At 48.5% G+C, this 20,000-nt stretch overlaps 4 protein-coding genes across 4 annotated transcripts; all 4 read left to right on the top strand.

The window, feature by feature from the left end:
* The first annotated feature begins 1,418 nt into the window (after window positions 1-1,418).
* LOC110098989 lies at window positions 1,419-2,567 on the top strand. Its single transcript, XM_020825970.1, has one exon. The coding sequence runs from the start codon at window positions 1,419-1,421 to the stop codon at window positions 2,565-2,567; it is 1,149 nt and encodes a 382-aa protein (XP_020681629.1).
* Window positions 2,568-2,624: 57 nt separating this feature from the next.
* On the top strand, window positions 2,625-4,594 carry LOC114579332. Its single transcript, XM_028693553.1, has 4 exons — window positions 2,625-2,951; window positions 3,274-3,353; window positions 3,418-4,264; window positions 4,361-4,594. Exons 1-4 carry the CDS (start codon window positions 2,625-2,627, stop codon window positions 4,592-4,594), a joined length of 1,488 nt encoding a protein of 495 aa, XP_028549386.1.
* Window positions 4,595-7,281: 2,687 nt separating this feature from the next.
* On the top strand, window positions 7,282-8,100 carry LOC114579331. Its single transcript, XM_028693552.1, has one exon. The coding sequence runs from the start codon at window positions 7,282-7,284 to the stop codon at window positions 8,098-8,100; it is 819 nt and encodes a 272-aa protein (XP_028549385.1).
* Window positions 8,101-9,135: 1,035 nt separating this feature from the next.
* On the top strand, window positions 9,136-11,715 carry LOC110098987. Its single transcript, XM_020825969.2, has 4 exons — window positions 9,136-10,030; window positions 10,196-10,485; window positions 10,564-10,875; window positions 10,945-11,715. Exons 1-4 carry the CDS (start codon window positions 9,136-9,138, stop codon window positions 11,713-11,715), a joined length of 2,268 nt encoding a protein of 755 aa, XP_020681628.2.
* The last annotated feature ends 8,285 nt before the right edge of the window (window positions 11,716-20,000 follow it).

Raw genomic sequence — 20,000 nt, 5'->3', positions numbered from 1 at the left:
TGGGGAGGCGAGTGCCATTTTGGGTAGTCCAAAATGAACTCCAATGCAAATGGGGACACCTCGGGGTGACCCAAATCACCCCATTGGGCTCGGACTGCTTCCTCTGTTGGTTCGAAGATGTGGAGGCGAGAGATAATGTTCTAATCGGGGGACCTTGGCATGTTGCAGGCCAAATTATAGGCGTTGAACAATGGAATGCGAGAATATCGCCCACATCGGTATGAAGATTTACTTCGCCTGTTTCGATTAGGCTCCCTAACCTGCTACTGGAATACTGGGATGAGGCGAATCTGGCTAGGTTAGCGACTGGCGTGGGGAACCCCTCTTCATGGATGATCAGACCAAACAGTGGAACAGATGTGCTTTTGCACGGGTTTGTGTTCACCTTGATTTGTCAAAAAAACTACCGAAGGGCATCTGGGCTCATGGATTGGGTGGAAAGTTTTTCCAACCAATCGAATACGAGGGAATTCCGGTGATCTGCCTTGAGTGTGGAATGGTTAGACATAAGGCGGAGGGCTGCAGGGAACGGGTTAGGATGCAGTGGCAGCATCCTCCCAACCAGAATAGGCCAGTCATGGACAGTGCTGGACAAGGGGAGGTGAACTTGTAGGAAAGAATCGGGGGTGTGGAACTAGGAGCTGGGTCCAACTCGTCGGATATGAGCACAAAGAGGATTGACAAGGAATGTGGTGAATTGACCATCGTGACTAGAAGGCAAAAGCCTCAGCCTGCTAAAACTGTGACCAATGCTGGGGTATTGTTACTCCGGCCATTACAGGGGGCGATAAGGCTGTGTGACATTAGACAACTAAGGATAATAAAGCGGGGAAGGCTAAGGCTATGGAAGAACACACTGGAGAACGGTCTCCTAAGGAGCAGAGGGCTGGGGTGGAGCTGAATTCAGGTGTTCTGGGGGCTGCTCCAACGGGACAATTGGGTACTTCGCAGATGATGGTTGCTGAGACTGAACAGCCAGCTGGGGAATCTAGAAACGGCAGCAGGGAATTCCCCAATTTCATGAGGTCACCGATGAGGGAGAAGGGGGCTAAGCCTGTTGAACAAGACATGGAAGAACATACTGGAGATACAAATTGTGGGGGCAGACTAGAGTCGAGGATGTGCGTTCAGCCATTAAATTTAAAAGGGCCCCCGCGGAAGGGACGTAAACAAGGAAAAATTTGCAGGGAGGATAGCTCTCAAGACCTGCTTGATCAGACAATTTTACCCAGGGTATTACGGTTCTCGGACTCCAAGACTAGAGGATGGAAACCCTATACTATACGGGACAGGAAAGCCAAGGCCGGACTGGCCAACAAGGGAGGGGCATTGCTAGAATCTGCACGTAATTTCGCTGGCTGGCTCATCTGATGATTGGTCCACTGGCAATGCGGGGTCGCTAGTTGAGGTGTTGAGGGATGAAGTTGCTACTAATAATTCGCATGCTCCTGAGGGGACGGCGGAGATTTTGGAAAACCTGTGCGGCGGGGACGCTTCTTCTTCGGTTATCCATGTTTAACATCCTCTGTTGGAATTGTAGAGGTGCGCGTAAGAAAGAGACGAGGTTCTACTTACGGCACTTAATTGGAACCCATAATGCTAGTTTTGTTGGCCTGATGGAGACTAAATTGGAGAAGATATATCGGAAGGACGTTGACAGATTTGCTGGGAGAGATTGGGAGTTCGAATATCAGCCTTCGATTGGTAGAGCTGGGGGCATCCTTGTCCTGTGGAGGAGCAGTTGTTTCTCTTTTCAGATTTCTTTCAAAGCGGAGCAATGCCTTATGGGGAAGATCACGCGGGCGAATGGGAGCTCGTGGGATGTGGCTGTGGTATATGCCAGCAAGAACAGGTGCATTAGACGTACGATGTGGGAGGATATTTCCACTCGCCGTGACCAGCGCCTCCCCTTGCTTGTTGGAGGTGATTTTAACTGTATCTTGTGCCAGGAGGATAAAAAAGGGGGAAGGCCTTTTCTTAGCACTCCGGCCACTTGCGATATGGCCGAGTTTATGGTAACAAATGATTTGGTTGACCCTGGGTTTGTTGGGCCTGCTTTCACTTGGACGAATAATAAAGATGCGAGGAGTAAGATATTTTTTAGACAAGACAGATTCCTTGTCAGCTCTGACATTTTGGATAGGTTCCAGGATTTGCGTGTTGAACATCTGACTAGGCTTGTGTCGGATCACTGTCCTATCCTTTGTAGGGTGCAGGAGGTATCGAAGCGCACTTACTCACCGTGGATCAGATTTGAGGATGTTTGGCTGAGCTTTCCTCAAGCTTGCCACTTGGTCATGGAGAAGTGGACGGTGGCTGATTTCGGGAGTGAGGCTGCACAACTACAGAGAAAGTGTAATAGAACGCTGAAGGCTTTGTTCTTCTGGAGCAAGGAGAAATTCAGGCGACTCAGCCAACTTAGGGCGGAGTTGGATACTGAGGTTAGGACCTTGCAGGAGTTGGAAGGTAAATTGCATGGGCTAAATTCGGTCCAGACTGAAAGTTTGCGGTTTAAAGTGCAACTCTTGAATTCCACATTAGCCCGCATTATGACTTGGTGGAGATAGAGGGCGAAGGTGCGGTGGATCGAGGAGGACGATGGTAATACCCATTTTTTCCACTCTATGGCGTCGCCGAGGCTACGATCCAATGGTATTGCGTCAATTATGAGGGAGGACGGCTCGGTTGTGACGGAACAGGTGGAGGTTGCTAATACCTTCTATCAGTTTTTTGCTCAGAAATGGAAGGGAACGGACATTGTGGATCAGGGCTGGCCATCACTTACCTGTTATCGGGACTCTATTATTCGATTCACTGGGATTTTGGAGAGTGATGTCTCGGAGGAAGAAATTCTGAGTGCTACAAAATCTTTGGGACAGAACAAAGCTCCGGGGCGGGATGGTATCACTGCCTCCTTCTTCAAATCGTATTGGGACATTGTGGGGGAGCAGGTTGGTCGTGCCTGTGTGGAATTCTTTAATTCAGGCGTGATGGATCCTTCTTGGAAGGAGACGGTTGTGGTCCTGATTTCGAAAGTTAAAAATTCGAATCGCCCCTCTAAGTTTTAACCCATTAGTCTGTGTCAAACGATCTATAAAATTGTTGCGAAAGTTCTTGTGAATAGACTTAAAGGGGTATTGCCATATATTGTGTATGAAGAACAAGTCGCCTTTGTCCCTGGGCGTTCAATTACGACACACTACTTACTTGGCCAAGAACTGATGCATAAATTTCAAAGTGTCCAAGGCTACAAAAGGCTTTTTTGCTCTGAAGGTGGACATGGAACAGGCGTACGACAAGATGAGTTGGCAAACCCTGGAATTGGTAATGGAGAGGATGGGCTTTTCCGCCAGGTTTGGTGCTTGGGTTCTCAGTTGTGTCAAGAATCCTAAGTTCTCCATTCTTGTTAATGGCCAGCTTTCAAATTGGATTAATGCGGAGTGTGGTTTTTGCCAAGGGTAGGGTGTCCGCTGTCACCATACCTGTTTATCCTCTGCTCGAAATTGCTGTCTGCCCATTTCAAACAAAACTTCAGAGAGATGGGAGTTCCGATCAGCCCGGGGGTACTCCTGTCTCCCACCTCCTATATGCTGTCGATATTCTTTTTTTTACAGGTGCTACCATGATAAATGCTCGGACGACCATGTCAATCCTGACGGATTACTGCTCTTGGACTGGGCAAAGAGTTAACCGGAGTAAGTCTACGGTTCTCTTCAGCCGATGGACCCCGACCGCTACAAAGACACGAATGACTAGGATTCTTGGTTGCTGTAAGGTTACGAAGTTGGATTACTTGGGGCTAAAGCTAGCGATGAGGAGGCTCACCAAGGTTGATTTTGCCCTATTGATCCAGAGGGCACGGGAGCATACACTTAATTGGGGAATCAGGCACCTTTCTATGGCGGGGCGGATAACATTGATCAATTATGTACTGCTGCCTTCATCGGTCTTCCTCATGACTCATACTATCATTCCCAAAGCGGTCCTCAATGATATGGAGAGATTATGTCGGAGCTTTCTGCGGGACAGGGACTCTGAACATAAGGGTATGCACTACGTCGCATGGGAAAAGGTGGCTCGGCCTAGACGGAATGGCGGGCTTGGTTTCCATGTTTGTGCCCGCTGGACTGGAGCTCTCCGGGCACGGGTGGCCTGGAACATCATTGGCAATCCTGAGGGGTTGCTACAAAGATGCCTGAAACATAAATATGGGGATGAATTGAGGGATTTAAATCCCCCTAGGGGACACTCTAGCAACTCAATAGTAATTTGTGAGGGTGCTAGGAGCCTGACCAGTTCAATACGTTGGAAGATTGGGAATGGCCAGGACATTGAGGTGCTATCAGATACCTGGATCTAGGATAGAGCCATTTCTTTGTGGCCTACTTTCTGTGATATCTCGGCTATTGAAAATCTTAGAGTCTCTGATTTCTTGCGGGAAGGTGGCAGCTGGGACTTGCCGAAGCTGCGGTCCTGCTTCGGAGAACTGCTTATGGACAATATTACTACCATTCCTATTGGAGAGGGAACGGGGAAGGATTGTATGGAGCTAATCAAGACCGCCTTAGACTCTACAATTTCGGCTATCGTCTAAAGCAGAATGTTTGATGAGGAAGAGGATCCTATTTGCAAGATACTGAAGCTTGGACTAAGGCCACGGGTGCGTCTGTTCTGGTGGCGAGTGTACAATGACAAAGTCCCCACAAATGTTTGGCTGTGCGATCATCACTTCCAGGTCGATTTGCTTTGTCCTCTTGGGTGCTCGGAGGTAGAGGATACCGACCACATCACGACTAGGTGCAACACGTTGAGGACTGTTCTGGACGTCTTGGCCGACTGGGGCATCCCTGTGCCACGGTTCTCTTCCTTTTGGGACCTTCAGACGGAGTTTTCAAGGGCCAGCGATGCTCATGATGATTGGAAAAAGGCTTATTGTGTGACAATCTACTATTGCTGGAAGAGTAGGAACCTACACAAGCATGGCAAGAGCTCGTTCCCCCCTAAGACGATGGCGGCTAATATTCTTGAGGTACTCAACCAGAATATCTTTTCTCCTCCCTTGGAGCAACGGGATGTCTTCCAATCTGCTAGATTGTTGTCGTCTTCTTCGTGGTGTCCCCCCCCCCTCCAAGATGGTGGAAGATCAATTTGGATGGTGCGCTCAGAAGGTCGAATGTTGGGGGAATTGGCATTGTCGTTCGGGATGATAAGGTTCTTCACATTTCGGCGGCTGGATGGGGGATTGCCCACTGGGATAGCACACAAGTGGAACTTTTGGCGATTCGGTACATCAACGAGTTAGTTATTGACTGGACGAACGATGTGGAGGGGGTTATTGTTGAGGGAGATAATGCCAGTGTCATCCAGTTCATGCAAGATTACAAAGATAGGGGGCGGTGGAAGACTCAGCAAACTGATTGTTTGGATTTTGAATGGACCAAGCAATTCAAAAAAGTTTTGTTTTTACATACTAACCGGCGACTTAATTTGGAGGCCCATTTTTGTGCACAGAGGGCCACCGAGTGCTCTTTTGTTTGGAGGGGTGGGGATAGTTCTAATGTATTGATTCCTCAAGATTATTTTAATATCCTTGAGGAAGATAGGAGGGGTTTTTTGGTAGAAAGGCCGGTTGGCCATTAGTTTCTCTTTTTGGTTTTCTTTACTTCTAATTGTATTGTTCCTTTGGTTAAATGAATGCAAATGCAAAGTTCAGCTCTTACTCTCTCCTCTCTCTCGCTCTCCCTCCCTTCCTAGGGTTTGTCGAGCGTTCTCGCCGGGGAGGTTTCCTCTCGGTGGTGGGTTCCGGCCTGTCGGCGGCTCGACTTCTTGGGATGGTGGGGGGTGACCGACGGTCACCCCCTTGTCCTCCTCCTCGGAGTGGGGGCGGGAAAGATTCAGGTGGAGGGAAAGTTTCGGATGGCAAATCTGGTTCTCGCATTGATGTCAAGGGAGTGTCGGGGGGCAGTTCATCTGGGCCTGGCTCGGCAGAATATACGGGTGCGGAGGGGGATAAGAGATCCCCTTTGCGTGGCTTGAATGGTGTCAAGGACACCGGGGCTGCTAAGAAGCAGGTTGTTTACGTTCGATCCCCCGTCAAGGGGGGTGCGGTTAGATCGGAGACTTTAGGGTCTGCGGGAAATGTTCGTGCCTCGGGTGACAAAGCTCGTGTGGGGGTTGGAGTTACGGGTGGTAGATCGGGGCGTACGCCGGCTGGTGAGGGGGAACCCAAGCCTGTTGGCAAGGCTCCGGAGGACCTGCAGGATGATCATAGGGGTGGATCTGGATGACCTAGATCTGAAGTCTCAGGCAATCGCTGATCGTGGGGATGGAATAGAGATCATGGGGAGCGATGAGGTGCTTGAATTCTTGAAGGAGGTCCACGGCAACATTGGTGATGCTCCCATGGTGGTTGCAGTAGGTTCCCCGGACATGGAAATTACGACGAAGGCTGATGGTATGCCGAGCAGCAAGGTGGTTGAATCGGTAAGGCCATTATTTCAGTTTGGAAGCATGAGTCGGATATAGGATCTGGGTAGATCACCGGAGGCTCTGGATACCTCACGGATAATGCAGCACAAAGATCCTAAAATCGCTGGTGATGCGGTACGTAGCACCATTAATTCTGCTGCTATGATGGTCGATAGGGGTGAACCTCCCAAGGCCGTGGGTGGTGAAACTTCTGGGATGGCATCTTGCCCTTCAGATGCTCGACGTTTTGCCAATGCTAGAATCCTGGGGATGCGCCAGGAAGCGGGAAAAGGTAGTGCGTCAGCTGGTTTAGTCCTTGGTGCCAGGCCGACTCAGAATGTTTGGAAGAAGCCTGAGCCGATTGCCCTCAAGTTGGAGGTGGATGCCTCAACTGTTTTGGGGGCGGATGGGATGGTCTCGTTGAACCTGGACAAGGCTAGAGGAAATATCCAAAAGCTTGAAAGAGCTCTGGTGGGTAGCCTCCTTGGGCGGAGAGTACCCTTCTGGGTGGTGCAAAGTGAACTTCAGAGGAAGTGGGGGCACTTGGGTCTCACCCGCATTACGCCGATGGGAGCAGACTGCTTCTTGTGCTGGCTCAAGGATGCCAGTGCAAGAGACAAAGTCATGATTGGGGGCCCATGGTTCGTGGCAGGCCAAATTATTGGGGTGGAGCAATGGGCTGTTGGATCAATGTCGAATTCCCCAAGGAAGTTTACCTCTCCGGTTTGGATACGGCTTCCCAATCTGCCGTTGGCTTACTAGGACGCGGAAAATCTGGCCCGGCTTGCCACTGGCATAGGGGAACCCCCTTATATGGATGAACTGACCAATTTGTGGAATAGATGTGCCTTTGCACGTATTTGCGTTCGCTTGGATTTATCAAAGAAGCTACCTAAGGGTGTGTGGGCTCATGAACTGGGAGGCTCTTTTTGCCAACCTATTGAGTATGAGGGCATTCCTCTGATTTGTTTGAACTGTGGGAAGGTCGGTCATAAGGCGGAGGTGTGTAAGGAATCCAGAAATATGGTTAATGTGCACCCGCCCCCACCTACTACGATGGGGCCTGCTCCCCCTATGCACAGGAAGGATATGGAGGTGGACCATGTTGAGGTCGAACGTATGAGCATGAAGATAGCTTCGGCTGATGGGTCACCCGGGTTGGATAACGAAGAGCAAGGGGAGTGGACTATTGTCAATAGAAGAAGGAGACCCAAATCAGTTAGGGTGGTGGAGAGTTGCTCTACGCTGGGGTCTACACAATTGCCTGGCACCAGGCGGCGGAAACGTGGTGAAGCTACTGCTTCCCCTGCTCAAAAATTGACCCCAAGAGTGTTGCATTTTTCTGGAACGAAGTCAGATGTTCATAAGGTGAAAAATGTAAACACAAGAGGAGCTAAAGACAGACGGATGAAAGAATTGGGGTGCATTGGTCCCCTTCAGAAGTTGCCTGGTGTCCGTAGGAACAGAGACAGACGGGAAGGGATTACTCCCCTACAATCCGAGCTCAATGTAACGATCAAGGATTGCTCCTTTGGTGGTAGAATGGATAAGAAGTTTGCGGATCAATGGAAAGAGGTTTTCTCGGATGTTTTTTGCGGCGGGGACGCTTCCCCTTTGGTGGATAATGTTTAATATCCTCTGTTGGAATTGTAGAGGTGCGCGTAAGAAGAAGACCGGGAACTTCTTACGACACCTCATCGGGGAGCACAACATCAGCATCATTGGTCTAGTTGAGACCAAAATGGAAACATTCTCTCGTGCGGATGTGGACAAGCTTGCGGGGAGGAATTGGGATTTCTGCTTTCAGCCTTAAGTGGGTAGGGCTTGGGGCATTCTTGTTCTATGGCAAGGTGCGATTGGCACCTTTAATGTCACCTTTCAAATGAACCAATGTATTATGGGGAGTTTTAGGTGGACGCGTTCTCCGTCCTGGGAGCTTGCTGTGGTTTATGGCGATAAAGACAGGTATACTAGGCAACGGATTTGGGAGGATGTTTCGCAGCATCATGTTGCCAACGCCCCTTTGGTGGTGGGGGGGGTGGGGTCTTCAATTGCATTATGGCACATAGTGAGAAGAAGGGGGGTAGACCCTTTGTTTTCAACCCTGCGGCTGGCGATATGGGTGATTTCATGAATGCTAATGGCCTGGTTGACCCTGGTTTCTCGAGACCTGCCTTCACATGGACCAACAATAAGGATGCCGGAAGTCGGATTTACTCGCGTTTGGATCGGTTTCTGATCAGTTCATCCATTCTGGATGAATTTCAGGGCTTAGAGGTTCAGCACCTCTCTAGGCTTACTTCGGACCATTGTCCCATCCTCTGTTCTGTTCAGGCGGGTGGGAGGAGGGCCTATTCCTCTTGGATCCGGTTTGAAGATGTTTGGGCCAGCTATCCTAGGGCGTGGCAATTGGTTATGGAGAAATGGAAGGTACACGATTCTGGCTCGGAAGCGACGATCCTGCAGAGAAAGTGCCAAAGGACCCTCAAGGCATTGTTCTTTTAGAGTAGGAATAAAATCAAGTTGTTGAACCAGCTAAAGGATGAGCTTGATCGTGAGATTAGCATTCTGCAGGAAATTGATTGCTCTCCATCCGGCCTCTCTGAGGCCCAGTCTGAATCTCTCAAATATAAGGTCTAGTTGTTGAAGGCAACTCTGGCCAGGGTCATGACTTGGTGGGGGCAATGTGCGAAGGTTCAATGGATTGAGGAGGGGGATGGGAACACACATTTCTTCCACAATATGGCGTCGGCGAGAAGGAGGACCAATCTCATTGAGCAGCTCAAGCATACGGATGGGAGGACTGTTACTGATCAGTCCGAGATTTTGAGAATGATGGAAGAATTCTTCCAACAGAAATGGGAGAACAATGATATCATAGACTACGGGTGGCCCTCTTTTGATTCGCATTTTGCTTGCTTGCAGCGCCTGGGCATGTCTCTGGATAGTGAGATCACCCGTGAGGAAATATGGCATGCGGTGAAGTCTATGGGAAAGAATCGTGCTCCTGGACGTGATGGTGTGACGGCATCCTTCTTCAAATCGTTTTGGGACATTGTTGGTGAACAGGTCAACTTGGCGTGCTTGGAGTTTTTCTCTTTGGGACGGATGGAGCCGGAGTGGAAGGATATTGTGGTGGTTTTACTGCCTAAGGACAATAATGCGGACTATCCTTCTAAATTTAGACCGATCAGTCTCTGTCAAACTATCTACAAGGTCATTGCGAAGATTTTAGTTAACCACATCAAAGGCATATTGCCTTCCATTATTTCGGAGGAACAAGCAGCCTTTATACCGGGGAGATCAATCTCTGATCACTGTCTTTTGGGGCAGGAGATCATCAACATGTTCAAGGTCTCCAAGTCTGCTAAAGGATGGTTGGCATTGAAAGTCAACATGGAGCAAGCCTATGACAAAATGAACTGGAGAACACTGGAGATTGTGCTGACTAAAATGGGTTTCCCCCAAATATTTCGATCGTGGGTGATGAGTTGTGTCACTGCTCTACGATTTGCCATTCTGGTGAATGGAACCCTTACGGATGGGATCACGGTTGGCTGTGGTTTTTGGCAAGGGTGCCCGCTCTCACCATATTTATTCATTCTTTGCTCGGAGCTGCTGTCTCTCCATTTTCGCTAAAACTACCCGGAGTTAGGCGTCCAAATCAGGGTGGGAGGACCTGCCGTCTCCCACCTCCTTTATGCTGACGACGTTTTATGTTTTGCAGGTGCTACCATCCCTAATGTTCGGAAGCTTCTGACGACCCTGGATGACTATTGCGGCTGGACGGGGCAAAGGATTAACAAAAATAAGTCTGCTATTCTGTTTAGCAGAATGGTTACGACCTCCACTAGAAGCCGTCTAGCTAGGCTAGCGGGGTGTCGTATGGTGACGGAAATGGATTACCATGGCATAAAATTCGTGATGAGAAGAAGGCTCACGAAGGCGGATTTCAGCCCTCTCCTACAGAAAATTCAATCGCACATCTTAGCTTGGGGTACTCGTCAGCTATCTTTGGCGGGTAGGATTACAATGATTAATTCTGTGTTGCTTCCGTTGTTGGTGTTTGCGATGACTCACATGCTGGTTCTTTAGGGTGTTCTTGCTGAAGCGGAAAGACTTTGTCGGAGCTTCCTCTGGGATAAGGATCAGAATCACAAGAGTCTGCATTATGCATCTTGGGGCAGCCTCACCAGATCGAGGCGCCAGGGAGGTCTCGGTTTTCATGCCAGAAGCAGCTGGACGGGGCCACTCAGTGTAAGAATTGCCTGGGATTTCGTAAACAAGCCTCATAATCTTTTCCAAAGGTGTATGAGGCACAAGTATGGGGCTTGGCCATGGATGATGGAACATAAAAGAGGTGAATCGAATGGGTGGAGAATTATCTGCAGTGGGGCGAAGAGTTTGGTTGGCTGTCTCTGATGGAAGGTCTGCAACGGAGTGGATATTGACACGATCAATCACGTTTGGATACAGGACTATGCCATTTGTTCTTGGCCGACGTTCTGTAATATTGAGCTTGCCGTGGGCAGCCGGGTGGACGAGTTCATCATGACGGGTGGTGGATGGGATCGGAACAAGCTACGGCATTATTTTGGAGAGACCCTCGTCGAGTTGATTTGCGAGGTGATAATCTGGTCGGAGCTTCATACCGACACTCTTGAGTTAACTAAGAGCACGTTGGGCACCTCGTTGTCCACTATCTGCTACAATGCGGAGTATACGGGGGAGGAGGACCAGGTTTGTACCATTCTGCATATGCATATGCGACCCCGTGAGAGAGTCTTCTGGTGGAGGCTGGACCTCATCCCTACTCTTACTTGGCTCAACTGTCGGGGCCTTGGGGCTGGGCTCAGTTGTCTGATCGGTTGTAACCAGCATGAAAATCTCGATCACGTTACGACGCAATGTCTGCAATTACTCAAGATCCTGAAGCGTCTGGATGATTGGGGCTTTGTCACGCCCAGGTTTGCGTGTTTTATGGATTTGAAGGAAGCTCTGCAGAGGGGACTTGCGACCAAAGCCTACTGGACAAAGATCTACTGCTCGGCGGTCTTCTATAGCTGGGGAAACAGGAACGCTATTCATCATGGCAAGACGGTGAACTCCATTACTGGACTGGCCGCAATGGTTCTCGGATCCACCAGCCACGGTGTTTTTTCGAATAGCTTGGAGCAACGGTTCACCCATCAATCCGTTGGATTGTTTCAGAATGCATCTTGGTGTCCCCCCCTTCAGGCTGGTTGAAAATCAATGTGGATGGTGCGTAATGTGGGCGGCATCAGGATCATTATAAGGGACTGTCAATGCAATCTGGTTGTGGCGGCGGGTTGGGGAGTCTCGCATTGGGATAGCACGCAGGTTGAACTAATGGCCATTCAATACATCGATCGAATCATTCAATACTAATGGCTCTCACTCTCAAGCTCTCTCATGATCTTTCTCCCTCTCTTTCTGTCTCTCTCTCTCTTTCTCTCTCTCTTACTTTCTCTTGCTCTCTTGCTCTCTCTCTTGCTCTCTCTCCCTCTCTCTCTCTTGCTCTCTCATGCTCTCTCTCTCTTTCTCTCTATTGCTCTCTCTCTTGCTTTCTCTTGCTCTCTTGCTCTACCTCTCTCTCTCTCTGACACGCTCTCTCTCTCTTGCTATCTCTCCCTCTTGCTTTTCTTGCTCTCTTGCTCCCTATCGCTCTCTCTCTCTCTCTTGCTCTCTCTTTCTCTCTTGCTTTCTCTTGCTCTCTTGCTCTATATCTCTTTCTCACACCCTCTCTCTCTAGCTCTCTCTTGCTCTCTCTCTAACTTGCTCTCTCTCACTCTCGCTCTCTCTTGCTCTATCTATCTCTTTCTCTCTCTTGCTCTCTTACTCTCTTATTCTCTTTTACTCTCTCTTTTTCTCTCACTCACTCTCTCTCTTGCTTTTCTTGCTCTCTCTCTCTCTATCTCTCTTTCTCTTTCTCTCTCTTGTTGTCTCTTGCTCTCTCTCTCTCTCTATCTCTCTCTCATTCTCTTTCTCTCTCTCTTGCTCTCTTACTTTCTCTTGCTCTCTCTCTCTCTGTCTCTCTCTCTTACTTTCTTGCTCTCTCTTTCTCTCTCTCTCTCTCCCTTACTCTCTCTTGCTCTTTGCTTTCTCTTACTCTCTTATTTTCTGTTGCTCTCTCTCTCTCACTCTCTCTCTCTTGTCACTCTCTTGCTCTCTCTTTCTCTCTCAGTCTCTCTCTTGCTCTCTTGCTTTCTCTTGCTCTCTCTCTCTCTTACTCTCTTGCTTTCTCTTGCTCTCTCTCTCTCTCTTACTCTCTTGCTTTCTCTCTCTTACTTGCTTGCTCTCTCTTTCTCTCTCACTCTCTCTTGCTTTCTCTCTCTCACTCTCTCTCTTGCTTTCTCTTGCTCTCTTGCTTTCTCTTGTTCTCTCTCTCTCTCTCTCCCTCTCTCTCTTTGTCTCTCTCCCTCTCTCTCTCTTCTCACTCTCTTGCTCTCCCTTGCTTTCTCTTGCTCTCTCTCTCTCTCTCTCTCTCTCTCTCACTTTTTCTCTTTCTCCCTCTCTCTATCTCTCTCTCTCTCTCTCTCTCCTACTTTTCTTGCTCTCTCTCTCTCTCGCTATCTCTTGCTCTCTCTCTCTCAATTGCTCTCTCTCTTTCTATCTTGCTTTCTCTTGCACTCTTGTTGTCTCTCTCTCTCTCTCTCACTTTTTCTCTTTGTCACTCTTGCTCTCTCTCTCTTTCTCTCTCTCTCATTCTCTCTCTCTCTCTCTCTCTCTCTCTCTCCCTTTCTCTCTCTTGCTCTCTCTCTTGCTTTCTCTTGCTCTCTTGCTCTTTCTCACTCTCACTCTCATCCTCTTTCTCTCTTTCTCTTGCACTCTCTCTTCCTCTCTCTCTCTCTCTCTCTCTAGCTCTATCTTGCTCTTTCTCCCTCCCTATCTCTCTCTCTCTCTCTCACACACACACACTCACTTGCTCTCTCATGCTCTCTATCTCTCTTGCTCTCTCTATCTATCTCTTTCTCTCTCTCTTACTCTCTTACTATCTTATTCTCTCTTGCTCTCTCCTGCTCTCTCTCTCTCTCTTACTTTTCTTGCTCTCTCTCTCTCTCTCTCTCTCTCTCTCTCTCTCTCTCTATTTTGCTCTCTCTTTCTTGCTATCTCTTGCTATCTCTATCTCTATCTTTCTCTCTCTCTAACTCTCTTGCTTTCTCTTGCACTCTGTTGATTTCTCTTGATCTCTCTTTCTCTCTTTACCTCTCCCTATCTCTTGCTCTCTTGCTCTCTCTCTCTCTTCTCACTCTCTTGCACTCTTGCTTTCTCTTGCAATCTCTCTCTCTCGCCCTCTCTCTCTCTCCAGCTCTCTCTTGCTCTTTCTCCCTCTCTCTCTCTCTCTTTCTTATTTTCTCTTGGTCTCTCTCTCACCCTCTCTCTCTCTTGCTCTCTCCCTCTCTTGCTCTTTCTCCCTCTCTCTCTCTTGCTCTCTCCTGCTCTCTCTCTCTTTATCTCTCTCTTGCTCTCTCTCTCTGTCTTTCTCTTGCTCTCTTGCACTATATCTCTCTCTCTCCAGCTCTCTCTTGCTCTTTTTCCCTCTCTCTCTCTCTTGCTTTCTCTTGGTCTCTCTCTCACCCTTTCTCTCTCTTGCTCTCTCCCTCTCTTGCTCCTTCTCCTTCTCTCTCTTGCTCTCTCATGCTCTCTCTCTTTCTCTCTCTTGCTCTCTCTTGCTCTCTTGCTCTCTTGCACTATCTCTCTCTCTCACCCTCTCTCTCTCTTGCTCTCTCTCTTTTGCTTTTCTTGCTCTCTCTTGCTCCCTATCTCTCTCTCTCTCTCACCCTTTCTCAAGCTTTCTCTTGCTCTCTCCCTTTCTCTCTCATGCTATCTCTCTCTCTCTCCCTCTCTCTCTCTCTCTTTCTCTCTCTCTCCCGCTCTCTCTTGCTCTCTCTATCTATCTCTTCTTTCTCTTGCTCTCCTTCTCTCATATTCTCTCTTGCTCTCACTCTCTCTCTCACTTTTTCTCTTTCTCCCTCTCTCTATCTCTCTCTCTCTCCTACTTTTCTTGCTCTCTGTCTCTCTCTCGCTATCTCTTGCTCTCTCTCAATTGCTCTCTCTTTTTCTATCTTGCTTTCTCTTGCACTCTTGCTGTCTCTCTCTCTCACTCACTTTTTCTCTTTCTCACTCTTGCTCTCTCTCTCTTTCTCTCTCTCTCTCATTCTCTCTCTCTCTCCCTTTCTCTCTCTCTTGCTCTCTCTCTCTCTCTTGCTTTCTCTTGCTCTCTTGCTCTTTCTCACTCTCTCTCTCACCCTCTTTCTCTCTTTCTCTTGCACTCTCTATCTCTCTCTCTTTAGCTCTATCTTGCTCTTTCTCCCTCCCTATCTCTCTCTCTCACACACACACACTCTCTTGCTCTCTCATGCTCTCTATCTCTCTTGCTCTCTCTATCTATCTCTTTCTCTCTCTTACTTTCTTACTATCTTATTCTCTCTTGCTCTCTCTCGCTCTCTCTCTCTCTCTTTTACTTTTCTTACTCTCTCTCTCTCTCTCTTGCTATCTATTGCTCTCTCTATCTCTATCTTTCTCTCTCTCTCTCTCTCTCTCTCTCTCTCTCTCTCTCTCTCTCTAACTCTGTTGCTTTCTCTTGCACTCTCTATTACTCTGTTGCTTTCTCTTGATCTCTCTTTCTCTCTTTATCTCTCCCTATCTCTTGCTCTCTTGCTCTCTCTCTCTCTCTCTCTCTTCTCACTCTCTTGCACTCTTGCTTTCTCTTGCAATATCTCTCTCACCCTCTCTCTCTCTCTCCAGCTCTCTCTTGCTCTTTCTCCCTCTCTCTCTCTCTCTCTCTCTCTCTCTCTCTCTTGCTTTCTCTTGGTCTCTCTCTCACCCTCTCTCTCTCTCTTGCTCTCTCCCTCTCTTGCTCTTTCTCCCTCTCTCTCTTGCTCTCTCATGCTCTCTCTCTCTTTATCTCTCTCTCTTTCTCTCTCTTGCTCTCTCTCTCTTGCTTTCTCTTGCTCTCTTGCACTATCTCTCTCTCTCACCCTCTCTCTCTCTCTCTTGCTCTCTCTCTCTTGCTTTTCTTGCTCTCTCTTGCTCCCTATCTCTCTCTCTCTCTCTCTCTCTCACCCTTTCTCTAGCTCTCCCTTGCTCTCTCCCTTGCTCTCTCATGCTCTCTCTCTCTCTTTCTCTCTCTCTCCCGCTCTCTCTTTCTCTCTCTATCTATCTCTTTCTTTCTCTTGCTCTCCTACTCTCATATTCTCTCTTGCTCTCACTCACTTACTCTCTCTCTCTCTCTCTCTTACTTTTCTTGCTCTCTCTCTCTCTCTTTCTCTCTCTCTCTCGCTCTCTCTTATTGTCTCTTGCTCTCTCTATCTCTCTCACTCATTTTCTCTCTCTTAATTTCTCTTGCCTCTCTCTCTTTTACTTTCTTGCTTTCTCTTGCTCTCTCTTTCTCTCTCTCTCTCTCTCTCTTGCTCTCTCTCTCTTGCTTTCTCTTGCTCTCTTATTTTCTCTTGCTCTCTCTCTCTTTCTCTGTCTCTCTCTCTCTCTCTCTCTCTCTCTCTTCTCACTGTCTTACTCTCTCTTGTTCTCTTTTGCTTTCTTGCTTTCTCTTGCTCTCTTTCTCTCTCTCTCTCTCTCAAATTTTTTCTCTTTCTCCCTCTCTCTATCTCTCTCTCTCATGCTTTTCTTGATCTCTCTCTTTCTCTCTCTCTCTCCTCTCTCTCTATCTTGCTTTCTTTTGCACTCTCTCTCTCTCTCTCTCTCTCTCTCACACACACACACACATTTTTTCTCTTTTCTCTCTCGCTCTCTCTATCTCTCTCTCTGTCTCTCCAGCTTTTCTTGCTCTCTCTCTCTCTCTCTCTCTTTCTCTCTATCTCTCTCATTATCTCTCACCCCCTCTCTCTTGCTCTCTCTCTCTCTCTTTTTCTCTCTCTGTTGCTCTCTCTCTCTTACTTTCTCTAGCTCTCTTGCTCTTCTCTCTCTCTCACCCTCTCTCTCTCTCTCCAGCTCTCTCTTGCTTTTTATCCCTCTCTCTGTCTCGCTCTCTCTCTCGCTATCTTGCTCTCTCTCTCTTGCACTTAATTTCTCTCTCTCACTCTCTTTTCTCTCTTGCTCTCTCTCGCTCTCACTCTCTCTCTCCCTCTCCCTTACTTTTCTTTCTCTCTCTCTCTCTCTCTTTCGCTCTCTCTCTCTCTTGCTGTCTCTTGCTCTCTCTCTCTCTCTATCTCTCTTGCTCTCTTTCTTTCTCTTACTCTCTCTCTCTCTCGCTTGCTCTCTCTCTCTCTCTCTTACTCTCTTGCTTTATCTTGCTCTCTTTCTCTCCCTCTTACTCTCTTACTTTCTCTTGCACTCTCTTTCTCTCCCTCTCTCTCTCTCTCCTACTTTTCTTGCTCTCTCTCTCTATCTCTTGCTCTCTCTCCCTCTCTTACTCTCTCTCTCACACTCTCTTTTGCTCTCTCTCTCTCTCTTGCTTTCTCTTGCTCTCTTGCTCTCTCTCTCTCTCTCACTTTCTCTCTTTCTCTCTCTCGCTCTCTCTATCTCTCTCTCTCTCTCTCTCTCTCTCTCTCTCTCTCCCATTTTTCTTGCTCTCTCTTTCTATCTCTCTCTCTCTCATTCTCACTCTCTCTCCCTCTCTCTCTCTCTTGCTCTCTCTCACTCACTCTCTCTCTTTCTTTCTCTCTCTTGCTCTCTCTCTCTCTTACTTTCTCTTGCTCTCTTGCTCTTTCTCTTACTCTCTCTCAACCTATTCTCCCTCTCTCTCTCTCTTTCTCTTGGTCTCTCATGCTCTCTCTCTCTCACTCTGTCTCTCTCTCTCTTGCTCTCACTTGCACTCTCTCTCTCTTGCTCTCTCTCTATCCCTCTTTCTGTCTCTTGCACTCTCTTGCGCTCTCTCTCTCTTGCTTTCTCTTGCTCTATCTCCCTCTTTCACACCCCCTCTCTCTCTCTCTTGCTCTCTCTCTCTTCTGCTCTCTCATGCTCTTTCTTCCACTCTCTCTCCCTCTCTCTCTCTTGCTCTCTCACGCTCACTCTCACTCTCTCTTGCTTTTCTTGCTCTCTCTCTAGCTCTCTCTTACTTTCTCTATCTCTCTCTCTCATTCTCTCTCTCTATGTCTCTCTCTCCCTCTCTCTCTCACTCTGTTGCTCTCTCTAGCTCTCTTGCTTTCTCTTGCTCTCTGTCTCTCTCTCTCTCTCTCACTTTCTCTCTTTCTCTCTCGCTCTCTATATCTATCTCTCTTTCTCTCTCTAGCTTTTCTTGTTCTCTCTCTTGCTTTTCTTGTTCTCCCTCCCTCTCTCTCTCTCTCTTGCTTTTCTTGCTTTCTCTATCTCACTCTCTTTCTCTCTTTCTTTTTCTTGCTCTCTTTCTCTCTCTCTCTCTCTCTCTCTCTCTCCCTATAGTGTTTTAGAGAGAGAAGCTCTGGGATGGTGAGAGGGGGTGGCCCTAGGTCACCTCCTCCAAATGGGGGGCACGGTGGTAGAGGCAGCGGCAAGAAGGAGAGCAAGGGCGGAAACCGTTGGCAAGTGCTCGTTGACGAGGAGGCCGGTGGTGTTGAGCTGCCGACGACCAAAGGTAAGGCGGAATAATCGTCGAAGTCGCCGGGTATTGGCCGATTCTCGGCTGCCACGGCTAAGGGTGTGGCTCCCAAAGGTGTTTGGGAGGAGAAAGGTTCCAAGGCCAACGGATCGACTAGGTCGGACAAGGAAAATATGCAGGGATCGGGTAAGGCTGCAGATCTCAAAGGAAAGGAGGCTGTGGCCAAGGAGGCCCAAGCCGCTGTGACTTCGCCCCTCAAGGGGAAGCTTGAGCTGGGAATCACTTCCCTGACCACTAAGCCCACTACAGCTCGGGAACTCATTATGAGTTCTATAGGAATCTCTCCTCCTACTGCTGCCGCTAGGGCTGAATCAGACTCCCCGCGTGAGAACAACCTTGGTATGGAGGATGACAAGCTGGTGGTGTCAGAGCAGGAAGCCAGACCGAGCAGTGATATGGATGAGTCGGGTGAGGCTTTCGGCTCCCAAACTGATATGGACGATGACCAAGGAGACAGGGCCGAGCTACAGCTGCAGGCATTGGCGGAGGCGGTATGTCCAGCGGTGCGGACAGCCACCGCCTGGGCGGATTATCCTGATGATCAGGTGAGTCCTGCTCACGGTATGGATCCTATTGGTCTTGGTATTACGATGGATTTGGATTGTGGAATGAAAGATTGCGATTCTAATAGCTCTAGGCGTGACCAGCCCCATGGTTCAGCCATCATTGAGAAAGAAGCTACAGCTTCATGCACACAAGATGCTTGTGAAAATGTCCCCAAAGGAAAAACTGCTGGTGGGCCAAGCCTGTAGCCATCCAAGGCTCCATCCAAGCATCTCCGTGGCTCTCCACATAGCCCCTTTGCTTGGAACAAATTACAAAATGTCCCCCTTGAGAGCATGGCCCCGGAATGCATTTTTGCCAAGGATGGATCAACAATTGAGCCAGAGATGGACTCTATCATTGATAATATTGCTAAGTTAGACTTAGCTGTTGTGGCCAAACTCATGGGCAGACGAATCGCGTTTCCCTTTCTCATTGGGGAACTTAAGTGAAGGTGGTGCCACTTTGGAGATTTTGAGGTTGTTACTTTTGCCCGTAATACGTTCATTTGCATCTTTCAAAGCATTGAGGCTAGGGATGCGGTTCTAACGAGTGGTCCCTGGACATCATCGGGCTGGACAAATGGACTTCTAATTGCTCCCCCAACTTGCTTCATGGGCTTCGCTCCCCAATTTGGATTCGGTTACCTCAACTCCCTCTAATCTATTGGGACATTAAGAACATAACTCGTATTGCCAATGCTCTTGGAGAGCCGCTATGGATGGATCCGCACACTAGTAGTTGGGGAAGATCCTCCTTTGCACGTATATGTGTCAGAATTGACATCTCAAAAAAATTAATGCCCGGGGTTTGGATCAATGGGATCCATGGCAGATTCTTTCAACGTGTTGAATATGAGGGACTCACAAACCTTTGCTTTGAGTGTGGCTCTATTGGACATGCTAATGGGAGGTGCCATCTAGACCCTTCTTCCAAGGGACATGTGGCTAGCCGTGGCCCTCTCCCACAGCCTCCTACGACCAAAGCTTTGGGACGTCCCGAGAGGCAACCACATTCCAAGGAACAGCCTGAGCAGGATAACCCGAGAGAAGCAGCTATGGACGATTCTCATGACAGCAAAGAGCTGCAAAAGGACTCCCTAGGGGAGTGGAACTTAGTCACCCATAAGAAGAAAGGAAAACCGAGAGGCCCCTTGGTGCCTCCTACCACTGAGCAGAACACGAAGACTGAGGCCCGCCGACTCCCTCAAACCTAAAATGATAAAAGGCAGCAACTTGAAGACATATATAACAGAATTGTCAACCCGGACATCCACCAATCAAGAGATCACAAGGTTCTTTTCAATGCAGAACGACTAGTCCACAGCAGATCGAAGGAAGATGTCCCGCCCATTACTGCTAATCTTTCAAAGCGTCTTTTCAAGGCACCTAAGACTTTTTTGGAGAAGCAACTTCTCCAGTTGGGTCCTATT

This window comes from Dendrobium catenatum, unplaced genomic scaffold (genome assembly GCF_001605985.2).
Source record: "Dendrobium catenatum unplaced genomic scaffold, ASM160598v2 fragScaff_scaffold_317, whole genome shotgun sequence".
NCBI lineage: Eukaryota > Viridiplantae > Streptophyta > Magnoliopsida > Asparagales > Orchidaceae > Dendrobium > Dendrobium catenatum.
The sequence above is the reverse complement of the archived record's forward strand: the minus strand, read 5'-3'. Positions and strand labels throughout refer to the sequence as shown.

What these genes read in the sequence shown, in the direction of transcription:
- LOC110098989 (XM_020825970.1), top strand. Translation starts at nt 1,419, where the DNA reads ATGAAGTTGCTACTAATAATTCGCATGCTCCTGAGGGGACGGCGGAGA.
- LOC114579332 (XM_028693553.1), top strand. Translation starts at nt 2,625, where the DNA reads ATGGCGTCGCCGAGGCTACGATCCAATGGTATTGCGTCAATTATGAGG. An exon ending in GGGACATTGTGGGGGAGCAG is followed by an intron (nt 2,952 to 3,273) that starts GTTGGTCGTGCC and finishes TTTGCTCTGAAG; the next exon opens with GTGGACATGGAACAGGCGTA. An exon ending in AGGATGGGCTTTTCCGCCAG is followed by an intron (nt 3,354 to 3,417) that starts GTTTGGTGCTTG and finishes GTTAATGGCCAG; the next exon opens with CTTTCAAATTGGATTAATGC.
- LOC114579331 (XM_028693552.1), top strand. Translation starts at nt 7,282, where the DNA reads ATGGATGAACTGACCAATTTGTGGAATAGATGTGCCTTTGCACGTATT.
- LOC110098987 (XM_020825969.2), top strand. Translation starts at nt 9,136, where the DNA reads ATGACTTGGTGGGGGCAATGTGCGAAGGTTCAATGGATTGAGGAGGGG. An exon ending in TGGGATCACGGTTGGCTGTG is followed by an intron (nt 10,031 to 10,195) that starts GTTTTTGGCAAG and finishes TATGTTTTGCAG; the next exon opens with GTGCTACCATCCCTAATGTT. An exon ending in GCAGTGGGGCGAAGAGTTTG is followed by an intron (nt 10,876 to 10,944) that starts GTTGGCTGTCTC and finishes GTTTGGATACAG; the next exon opens with GACTATGCCATTTGTTCTTG.